The sequence below is a fragment of the Benincasa hispida genome, chromosome 1 (assembly GCF_027475165.1).
Source record: "Benincasa hispida cultivar pf3 chromosome 1, pf3_genome.v1.1, whole genome shotgun sequence".
NCBI classification, from domain to species: Eukaryota; Viridiplantae; Streptophyta; class Magnoliopsida; order Cucurbitales; family Cucurbitaceae; genus Benincasa; species Benincasa hispida.
In genome coordinates, this window is record NC_143478.1 from 84,890,795 (window position 1) to 84,902,617 (window position 11,823).

The 11,823-nt window shown below is 33.3% G+C and overlaps 1 protein-coding gene across 3 annotated transcripts; it reads right to left on the reverse strand.

Moving 5' to 3' along the window:
* Positions 1–997: 997 nt before the first annotated feature.
* LOC120088340 (protein DJ-1 homolog A-like) lies at positions 998–9,015 on the reverse strand. 3 transcript variants are annotated; one of them, XM_039045575.2, is made up of 9 exons: positions 8,717–9,015; positions 8,426–8,626; positions 7,819–7,968; positions 7,535–7,717; positions 7,224–7,304; positions 6,139–6,339; positions 5,929–6,069; positions 2,566–2,794; positions 998–1,361 (listed from the first exon to the last, which is right to left on the reverse strand). In XM_039045575.2, exons 1-8 carry the CDS (start codon positions 8,855–8,857, stop codon positions 2,588–2,590), a joined length of 1,305 nt encoding a protein of 434 aa, XP_038901503.1. In that variant the 5' UTR covers positions 8,858–9,015; the 3' UTR covers positions 998–1,361; positions 2,566–2,587. The 3 variants fall into 3 exon arrangements, with proteins under 3 accessions (XP_038901503.1, XP_038901509.1, XP_038901495.1); XM_039045581.2 differs by having other exon boundaries at positions 998–1,395; XM_039045567.2 differs by lacking the exon at positions 998–1,361 and having other exon boundaries at positions 2,306–2,794.
* Between the last annotated feature and the right edge of the window lie 2,808 nt (positions 9,016–11,823).

Sequence of the window (11,823 nt, forward strand, 5' to 3'; positions counted from 1 at the left end):
AAATGAATATATACCCTAAAAAATTATATAGTTGCTATATTTGGAAGATCAAAATATTTACTTTTTAAATTTGAAAATTTTACTTTTGATGTAATTTGATTGGTTAATTATCTTTTCTCAATAATCTCTTATTTTTCTTCTTTTTTTTTTTTAAGGATACCCCGTTTTAAAGGTGGAAAAAGAAATAATAAAGTTATTTTAAATGTATTTTGTATGTCTCATCTTTAGTTAGACAATGATTATTCTAATAATTAAATGTCAGGGTTTTTTTTTGGGAAAAAGAAAAGTTAAGACTTTGAGTAGGAGAAAATATTCGAAATTTAATGCTAATGGAACGAGATTTTTGAATTTTTTAAGACGTTTTGAAGTGGTTGTTGAAAAGTAAATTGAATTTATTATTTATCTCCAAATTCCACAACTGTATTATTTTTTCACTTTTGTTTTGTTTTTATTTAGATGTTCTTCTAAATTCCAATGGGATAGGTGAAACTGACCGATTTTAAGTTTGTATATTTTTATTGTAAGGAGGTGAAACTTCTCGAACCGATGACTATTGACTTTGGACTTGAGACGAGATATCTTCTCTTTATACATCTCGAGAATCCTTTACCTGAATCTGATTATTTGGAAGCGATTAATTTGTTGAACGATATTACTATCGACATTTTCTAAGCCTCTTCATTAAAGATGCTAAGAACTTAACTTGTGATATAGGGATGTCTCTTTTTCTTTATGGCTTTGGAGGCACAAGAATCTTTGATCCTTCATTCTCCTTTTCCATAATGGTTTACTCTACTTTTATCACATGATGTATTCTTGTAGGTCTTTCGGCCTTTTGGCTTTTGAATGTATTATTGTAAAAAAAATAATGACAATAATAATAATAAAAGATATGACTGATTTAAAACATTATGGTACTTGAAATTCTGGTTCTAGACCACCACCTCACCACATCATTTTAGGTCCATGTTTTCATCTAGAATTGTTACTCTAAAGGTAATTTTAAAATATATATATAAAAAAAGAGACGGTTGCAATAATGTTTAAAAAGTTTTCTAAAATTAGACCTATGGACAATATTTATTGATTTTACAAGATTGTCAAACTAATTAAGTCCAACCCAATTTCACTAATGGGCTGAAAAGAAAATATTGAAAATACCTTCACTTATTTGAATCAAATCATGCTCCTCCTCAACGCAATTTTAGGGTTTCACTTCCTCCAATTTCTTTTTCTCTTCAACGCTAACATCGAGACCATCATCTTTCACTATAGTTCTTCAGCGTCATTTTCACGTCGATTATAAGCCAATTCCTTATCCACAAAATATTCTTCTCTTGAAGCTGTCGTTTTTACTTCAACTAGAAGAGAAGAATAAAATAAGAATATATTCCCCTAAAAAACATCCAAGGATATTTTTATAAGAAAAATTTCACAGGAAAAATATCAAACTATTTACATAAATCGCAAAAAAAAGCACTAGGGATATTTTTATAAGAGAAATTTTCACAAGAAAAATATCAAACTATTTACATAAATCACAAAAAAATACACTAATAAACATTGATAGACTTCTATCAACGTCTATCAGTAGGAAGACTGTATCAGTTCTATCACTAATAGTATCCATGATAGACTTTTATCAGTTTTTATCACTGATAGACAATTAGACTTCTATCACAACTATAATTAAATTTTGCTATTTGTGTAAATATTTTCCCTTATTTTTCTTTTTTTTAAAAAAAAAAATCCCCTTTTTGTAACTTAGTCTTATAACAAATATATATTACACAATTTGATAAAGATAAAGTTTCATCTCAAAATTAACAATGACTAGACTAACTCATATACCTTATAAAAATTATGAGATCTTTTTTAATCTTTCTAATGTGAAATTTTCAACGATGATGCCTCTTTGAGTTCATCATTCTTGAGTCAATTCCTAATTTTGGATCAATTATCTATCTGAACTCCATGACTTTGTTACCATATTAGATAAACATGAACTTCCACTCAACTAACAATAGTCAAAATAACTCATATACCTTATAGTGAATTATTTAATTAATTTATTTATTTAAATGTAAAATTCTCAATGTTTCTCTTTTCAATGATCCTCTTTGAGTTCATCATTCTCGAGTTGAATCTTAATTTTAGATCAAATATCCACTTGAGCTCCATAAATTTTGCTATCATATCAAATAAAACATGAAGTTCCATCACAAAGAAATGAGGTATAATTATCTTTTCTATGTAGATTCCCAACATGCACATACCCTCCTCCCTTGCATTTAACCAGATCAGCTTGAACTAAAGAAAGATAAAAGAGGATCTATTAATCATCCATAATTCCACCTAATATGGACTCGAAAAACATAGATTGACAAAGAAAACCTCATGTTGTGGCCTTGCATTTCAGGCTATACAGAGCGCAGTATATTATTTCCGAAAACATATATACACAAAATTTAGAAGTGGATTCACACATTCAAATGAGAATCCAGCCCTCCAGTTAATACAAGTCATTCCACTCATCCATGATAGTTAAGAAGATGGAACACTCACAGTGAGAATGCTGGATTGACCTTTAATCCTGAATGAAGACCATTGTTTTTCCCAGCTGAACTGCTGTATCCCTTCCAAAAAGCTTCTCCACGATTGCCAGAGAAAACTCCATTGTAGTTCCAGGTCCTCGGCTTGTAATCAGGTTTCCGTCAACCACCACTCTGTTTTCAATTTCGCTTTGGTCGGACAATTTGTCACATAATGCAGGAAAAGCGGTAGCTTTCTTACCCTGAACAAGGTTGTTAACTCATGAAACGAAAGGAGTATTGAAATTAAAATGTAATGTATCAAGCACCACAAAATGTATCGTGTATGGTAAGTTTTATTTTGATAAATAATATTGAAATATAAATATAAATAGTTAAGTCTAAAATAGATTAAAAAAAACAGTAAATAACTTTAAAATAAGTGAGGAGAAGAAAATACAATGTATCTGATATGCATGTAATGTAAAACAGAAACCTGAAATTATCAAATCAATGTAATGTGATATGCATATAACGTACTGTGAGAGGGAAAAAATAATTGAAGAAAAATAAAAAGAAAAGAATCGTCTCCTCAAAAAAGAGGCACCCAATTAATTTTAATTTATAATTTTGAAATATCAGCTTGTCTTTTCCATTTCCTCATAGTTCTTTTATTTCCCTCTTTTTCTATTTCCCAGGTTTTCAGTCTCATTTCCATTTTTCTATTTCCTCTTCTTCTTCCCTTTTGTCTTTTGTTTCACTTCGTTTCTTCACCGGCGGTTGTGGCCATCCCAACACAAAAAGCCTTCGACTGTGGCCAATGATATTTTTTGTTTTAAACTATTTTCCTTTTTCAATTTCGAATCGGAACTTGCAATTTCCTATGTTTTTCCGATTCAACCTTATGAATCAAATGATTCAGCTCATTTCCGATTTAGATGAATGTGCCAACTCATTTTAGCTTCGTTCTGTTTAGACTCGTATAATACCACTTGTGTAACTGATAGGCCTTTAATAACCAAGTTATATGAAAGAAGAAAGAAAATGAAAGAAAATGAGTAAGTTAGGGAAATTTGAGAGAATGTAGGGCCAAGGAATATTGTTAGTTAGAAGAGGAAAAACAGAAAAGAGAGAGAAAGGGGGCCCATGGGAGAGGAGGTATTTGTAAGGCCATTTGAGGCCATGAGAGTTAGTTAAGATTTATATCAATTCTCATATTTGAGACTGATGGAGAGAAGGGGAGCTCTCAAACTCTTCCCCATTATTAATAAAATAAGGAAAAGTGTTCCAAACCTATCAGTAACATACAAGTTTAACAACACTGATCCTAAGAATGAAGTTAGTTCTATTTTATATGTTAAGATCATACCATATGTAAGATCAGCGGGCTGAGGAAAAGGTCCATAGAAAATTTAAATACTACTGCAAATTTTGATATATACCATGATTGTTAAGACGAGTAATTTGAAAAAACTATAGTTTTTTGGCCATGGTCTATTTCAATATTAATCTATAATATAAACCATGGTTGACACCAGTCATGCTCTATATTTATTGACCATAACTAACGTCAGTGGTGGTCTATATTGTCATAGCCAAAGGTTGATATTAGTCCTAATTTATAATATCGATCATAACTGATGTCAGCCATGGTTTATGTACTTACAAATCACGAGTGGCATTAGCCATGATATTTTACAAAAGCATGACCAAGATTAGGTGTTGTATGTTACAATATACTATAGTTTATGACAACCATAGTCTATTAAACGACTAACCAAAGAGAAATGATTTAGACATAACTTACCTGTTCCCAAAGTCATTGATAAACTTCTCAATAATCCACCTCTTATATAAAACCCTTTTCCACTTGTTCTCATCATGTTGGGTGTTTGGACATCACTTTGCATATGATTCTGAATATTATTTATGACATGCTTTGGTGGTTCAGTTGTCTTTCGCAACTAAATGCTAAAAGTTTGGGTACATTTAGTGTTGATTATGCACTTCGTATAACCAGCACCTAGAGGACTTTGAGGAGGAGCATTGGAATGGTTCTTCTCCAATCCAACAATACCATTGCTCATGTTATGAAAAAGTCTAGACATACACTTCCATCTTCTAATACCTTCACCTGTGTACCATCATTTTTAATACATTTTGGACTTAGGTGAAGGTATTAGAGTCCAAAATGTATTAAAATGATGGTACAAAGGTGAAGATATTAAAAGATGGAAGTGTATGTCTAGACTTTTTCATAACATGAGCAATGGTATTATTGGATTGGAGAAGAACCACACCAATGCTCTTCCTCAAAGTCCTCCAGGTAGGTGCTGGTTATACGAAGCACGTGATCAACACTAAATGTACCCGAACTTTTAGCATTTAGCTATAAAAGACAATTGAACTACCAAAACATGTCATTCAGAATCACATGCAAAGTGATGCGACGTTCTGTGTTGATGCCTAAACACCTAACATGAAGAGAACAAGTGGAAAATGGTCTTGAATAAGATCCATGTGGGCTATTGGGAAGTTGATTAATGACTTTAGGAAGAAGGAGGTCCATCTAAATAATTTCTCTTTTAGTGTTAGTCGTTGTCTACTCTAATAGACTATGGTTGTCAAAAACTATAGTTTATTGGAATATATATAACACCTAATCTTGGTCGCCATGCTTTATAGTAAAATATTATGACTAACGCAGGTAGTAGTTGACATAACTGTGGTTTATATTATATAGACTACTACTAATGTCAGCCATTGTCTATGACAATAAAAACCATAATTGAAGTTAGTTATGGTTTATAAATATAGACTATGATTGATGTAAACCATAGTCTATATTATAGGCTACTAGAGTCTGAAATAGACTATAGTCGAAAAACCATAGTCTATTCAAATTAACCACAGCTTAATGAGCATGGTCTATACCAAAATTTCTAGTAGTGAAAATCATTGCATTTTTCCTTTACCAGGTTTGAAATTAGGGAACTAAGATTGAATTATGGGATATCTGGGAGTAAAAAATTTTATGATATAACTAATAACTGGATAAAGTTTTCAGCTGAACTTTTTAACCGATACTATAGATATAACCAATATGCAGAAAGTTCAGAATAAGAAGTGGTTGGCCGAAGATCATTTGAAGAATATTTCAAATTATTTCAGTCTCATTTTCAAAATATTCACACTGCAATTTACTGAGCTTACGATTGTGTGAAAGCTCACGTTCGTTGGAATAGCATGAAACTAATGGGTCTAATTAATTACAAGCGATGCACTCTCGTCTAGCGAAAATTGTGCTGAATGAGATTTTTTATTTTCCATTTAGGGTGATCATAGTACGTATGGCCATAATCAGGAGAAGGTAATTGAAAATATGTTAAGATAATACCTTCAGCATGCCGTGGGGTTCTAAGACCAAAGCTGGGGATGCACATATTGCTCCATAGGGTTTGTTTGATTCTCTCTGCCTTTTTAGCAGGTTAATCAGTTTTCCAGATTTTGCAAATGCTTCCGCACCACCAAGCCCGCCCTGCAAGCATGCAGGTCCAATTAGTTCAATTCAATCATTAATACATACAATCGAAAAATTCGAACTTACAGGCAAAACAATTAGATCATATGACTGTTCAGCAGCTTCGTCAAGAAGTAAATCTGCCTCCAGTTTAACTTTCCGTGATGCAAGAATCTCTAGTTTGTCCTCAACAGAAGCCACCACCACTTCCCCTTTTGCTCTCCGAAGAATGTCAATGATCATAACAGCCTCCATTTCCTCGGTACCATTAGCAATAGGTACGAGAATCTGAAAGCAAAGTATGAATATTACCCACTATAACCCTGGTAATTCTCATTTCAAATTTAAAATGTACACCAACACTGCTTAAATAAAATTATCTACTTAATAAGCTAATACCAATTTGATAATTCTTCATATTGTTCTATATATAAGCAACCCTCAAAAACACTGAAAATGCCCCATGATTATGAATTGTGAATTATGATAACTAATGAACAAGATAGCTCCTAAATCGTAATTGGATCCTTGTCTTAACAAAGGTGTTGAACTTTGTGTAGATACAACATTTCTTGCCGTGCAAAAGATTTACATCAATTTGGTTTCTAAATCTTGACTTAATCTCAATTTCCAGCCAAAGAATGTCACTTTCCGACTCTTCTAAGAATCCCAGGAAATATAAAGGTGCTACACATCCCAAACTAAAACCGAAACAAGAAGGAAGAGATAGCTTGTCACTATCCAACATGATTTCGCAGGTGAGCAGATGCTACTGGTTTATCCTAGTAATCACTCAGGCATACATATCAAATAACTCCATTCCTCAGGAAATTTAGCCTTTTTACTGACTTGAAAAATGCTGTCAATTTCTTCCGGTTATATTCTCTAAAAGACACCCAAGTTGCATTTCTATCACAAGTGAGCTTCCAACTTCCACAAGCTATGTTAATCAGAATTTATTTCCCAACTCTCTCTGTCATAGACCAGTAGACCTAGCATCCAATGACTGCAATGAGATACATACTGATGTACAGATATTGAAATTGATATACACATCATATTTTAAACATGACAAAAAAAAACCACTTTCAGTAAGCAGAAGGGACAATTATTAGACGAGTTAGTTAAAATGATTGCAACCATGGTAACTGAATAGAAGACATAAACCTTACCCTTGGGCCATCATCAAATGTCCACTTCACTTGATTTTGCTCAGCTATGGTATATTCATGACCATGATTGGAACGCAACAACTGATTAGACATTAAAAAGGAGCATATAGATAAGCAGATGATACAGCAACTCAGAATTTTTTACAAGAAAATACAAACATTATTCACTCTGGAAATTGATGAATATCGTATGTCATGAGAAGGAAATAGAATTGATAAACAAAGGCAGTAGACGTCTCCAGTACATTAGTTCAATGTACACACAGCATATACAAATATAGCAAAAAAAAATATTGGAGAAAGCACTGTACCAGAGGACCAGAAACTTCGTCGGCTTTTTCTTTCCCATACAATTGCTCAACCAGTGCAGCAGCAAACTCCAAGGTAGTACCAGGCCCACGACTTGTTACAACTTGGCCATCAATTTGTACTCGGGCTTCAACAGCAATGGCATTAGATCCCAGTTGCTCCATAAATGATGGATAGCATGTGGCCTTTTAAGGTCAAGTATTAAAATAAAAGTTTAATTGAGTAAACAATTCATCATAAAATCAAAATATGACTTGAATCTCAAGAAAAATATCTGGTAATTTACTTTCAACCCTTTCAGCAAACCCCATGATCCAAGCACCACTGCAGGTGAAGCACAGATGGCAGCATAAAGTCGACCATCAGCAGCTTGCTTCTTCACTATGTTCTGCAAAACTGCACAATCTCTAAGGCTGGTAGCACCTGGCATACCTCCCTAGAACATGGAGAGAGAGAGAGAGAGAGAGAGAGAGAGAGAGATTTCATGCTTCAGTAAAACAAACAGTAAATGAACCAAGTCCATGAAGAAAAGGTAAATGAGAATCTGACGAACCAGAGTAATTCATAATGGTAGCATCATTAGGCTTAAAATTTCAAAGCAGACAAGATAAATCATCCATGATCCAATCAATATAGCAATGCAGAAAACTGATGACCTAACGTGATGGATATAAATGCAGAGGTATGAGTAGTCCCCCAGTACTGAGATAACTTACAATAAAATCAAAGGCCTAATAATATCATTACTGGGAGATTCAAAATGTAAGGAATCGGACGTTGTGGGAAACAGAAACCGTCGTCGCTTATCAATCTTCAATCAACAAGTTCTCAAAAACAAACATAGCCAAATATACAGCATATAAGTACAAAAACGAGGGAGAAAACGTTAGTACAGGAAGTGCGATGAGATCGAAAACAGTATCTGTGCAATCAGAAATGAGAGAATCCGCAACAATCTTGATCTGATGTGCAGCATCAACACGAATATGATTCTCCACAGAAGCAACGGTGACATCAGCTCCAGCACGTCGAAGCACGTCAATGGTGATGACTGCCTCAAGCGGCTCGGTGCCGTTCGCAACCGGAACCAAAACCTAAACATTCAACAACGAGATTGTAAACACAAACAAATTGTCAAAAAAATCAAACAGCAAGATATTTCAATGGAGCAGCTATAAGAGGACCTTGCGAGCAGGGGGAGACGCCATGGAAGCACGGATGGAGAAGAAGCGGTATCTGTGAGAATGGAATTGAGGAGTGAGCTTTGTCGCAGTGAGAGAAAAGCGTAGAAGAGGCAAATGAGGTACTAAATGGGAAATTGCCATATTTGTTGGGAGGGCAGAACGGGTAATTTACAGTTGCTCTCGATGTTCTAGACTCTGGAGGCATCGGTGCTTCAGCTTGAGCTTTTGGCTATGGTGGAAATGATTCGGTGGATTATCTTCAATGAATGATTTTCGTCGTGGGAGATCGCGTTCACTATGATTTTGCCACGTCATTTACTCTATTTATATTATAGATTTAAATGCTATTTTGGTTCTCTCCTATGAATTTTGATTCATTTTTATTCTTGTACTTTCAAAATATTCATTTTCTATATTTTCAATTTTTGTTCATTTTGGTCTTTGTAGTTTTAAAAAGCTCATTTTGGTCCTTATATATTCAACTTTGGTTAATTTTGGTCTTGAAACTTTTAAAAATTGATTATTATGGTCCCTTCATTTTAAGTTTTATTTCATTTTTAAGGGATCAAAGTGATCACTTTCTGAAAGTTTAAGGAGCAAATTGAACTCAAGTTGAGAGTACAAGGACCAAAATAAATATTTTGAAAGTATAGAGACCAAAATGAATCAAAATTAAAAGTATGGAGACTAAATTGAACATTTTGAAGGGAAATTGTCCAAAATAACCCCATTTACTTTTCACATTTAAAAAATAGCATGCTTTCTGATAAATTGGTTTTTCTCGAGCCTTCTCGAGTGAGATCAGACCCGAGATTGTATTAATTGTTTTAACTTTTGAATAAATTCGATTGATGGGAAAGAAATTTTATCAATATGCCCTCAGTAATGTAAAAATAACATAATTATTATAATAACCCATTTTTTGGGAAAGATTGGCTTGCTTGACAAGTTTCCTAAACGTTATCTAGAATATTCCCTAGTGTTTGGAAATCCTCTTTTTGCATACATACAAGAAAAACAAGGTAAATGTAGCGACTTTTGTAAATTTGTTGTAGTTGTTATTTGCTTGCTGTTGAGGCCAATAATTTATGTTTTCGTGGTTGTTTATGTATTCTTGGTGGAAAATAATCTCGATCGCGATTGAGTATAATTCTCCCGAGATTTAGCGCAGGGTTTGAAATCTCAGGTGAGATATCTATATAGTTGCACCGAGCTTATGCAATATCCTTGAGATCAAGTGAAAATACTTGTAAACTTAATTTTAAAAACTAAAAAAAATGAAACAGTTGTCTAACAGAGTTTTAGAGATCAAGTAGTTGAATTATAACATTTTTATTGACTGTTAAGTAATATATAATATGTTTAGACATCTAACATTATATACGTTATCAAAAAAATTAGTTTCAACAAGCATGCAGCAGAAGAAAATGGGATCATTAAACACTCTAATTCATAAATTTTAGCTTCAAATTAAGCATGTACATAATGAAAAGAGGGTTTCATAAATACATGCGAAGATCTTCTTGAATCTTCAAATTTAGTTGCGATCTTCTCCTCTTTTGGTTGTGAACCACCACAAGGTCTTCCCTACTATTCTCTAAAACCTTAGATTGAGTTGTGGGACTCAAAATGATATGAATTTAGGGAAGAATTTGAGAGAACAACAAATTTTTAGGTTTGTTGAAGAACATTGCTTCAGCCTCTCCAATCCAGAAATTATCAACCTTGCATGCATTTCTCAACTGAATCTTCTCTGTTTTTGTTAAAATACAACATGCTTCGAGTCTTCATCAAATGAAGACACCACCTACTTGGTGGATTTAGTGGAATTGGATGAGTATGGTGCCTCAACTAAAAGTGGGAAAATCTCACTTTTGCGGGTTTTCCAATTTCATTCTTTTTTTATTATTATTTTTGTTTTTCAATTTTGAAACTATTTTCAAAATCAAAATCTATTTTCAGTTTTAATTTCTTTTAATTAAAATGAAAATTTATTAATTTTACAGAATTTAATTTAATTAATTAATTTTTCAAATAAAATTAATAATTAATTAAACAATTTAGTTAATTCTATTAATTTAATATCAAATATTAAATTAATTAACACCAATTCCAATGCCATGAATCCCTATTCATGAATTTTGATATTTAAATCATATTTAAATATTTTCCGATTCTCCAATTTCTTTTAATTCTATAATTAAACGTATAATTATATCGTATATAATTATTGATTCCCTTAATACGAATTTGAACGTTTCAAATTAACTCATCACGCTCTTCTAAGGTTTATTCTATTTGTGAGCTAGTAGGGGGTCCTAATGGATTTACAGATCATGGGCTCCAACGATCTGAGATTAATTAGCTAAACTCTTTAAACCGAATTAATTATCATTCGTTAACTACCAGGTCATTCCACTAAAGCCTAGTAGTTGCACTCCCCTCACTATAGATATATTGTGTCCATCGATATAACCATTATTAGTAAGTTAACCCTTCATAGGTTGTTCGTATTAACGGCTGGGTCAATAGTTGCTTTACCCCTGAGATTACCTCTTGTTCCTTAAGTTCCACTGATCATCTAATGAACAATTGGTTTGAGATCCAATCATCAAATCGAATCTCTCTCGGGTCAATAAGAGGGTGGGGCCCCTTGTTCAAGACTCGTAGTCAGCACTTAAGGGAACAATCTCACTACTATCCCTAAAAACGGGTAGGAGTGAATTCCATCTTGCACCTTATGTCCCCAGTTATCTACCTAGTCTTACCCCTAAAATGAGAGGCTTATTGAACCGACGTTGTTGAGTCATCCTTCACTCATCCAACTGTTTATTGTTTAATACTGACTATTTCAAAATGATGACCTAGGTAACTTAACCTTAATCCTAAGCTAACTATGAACTCCTGTTTATTCGGAATTATCCTTAGATTTGCATAAGTGAGAATTGACTCAACAACGCCGACTTAATAAGCCTCCCATTTTTCAGGGGTAAGACTAAGTAGATAGTTGGGGACATAGGGTGCAAGATAGAATTCACTCCTACCCGCTTTTAGGGATAGTAGAGAGGTTGTTCCCTTAAGTACTGACTCTGGGTTTTGAACAAGGG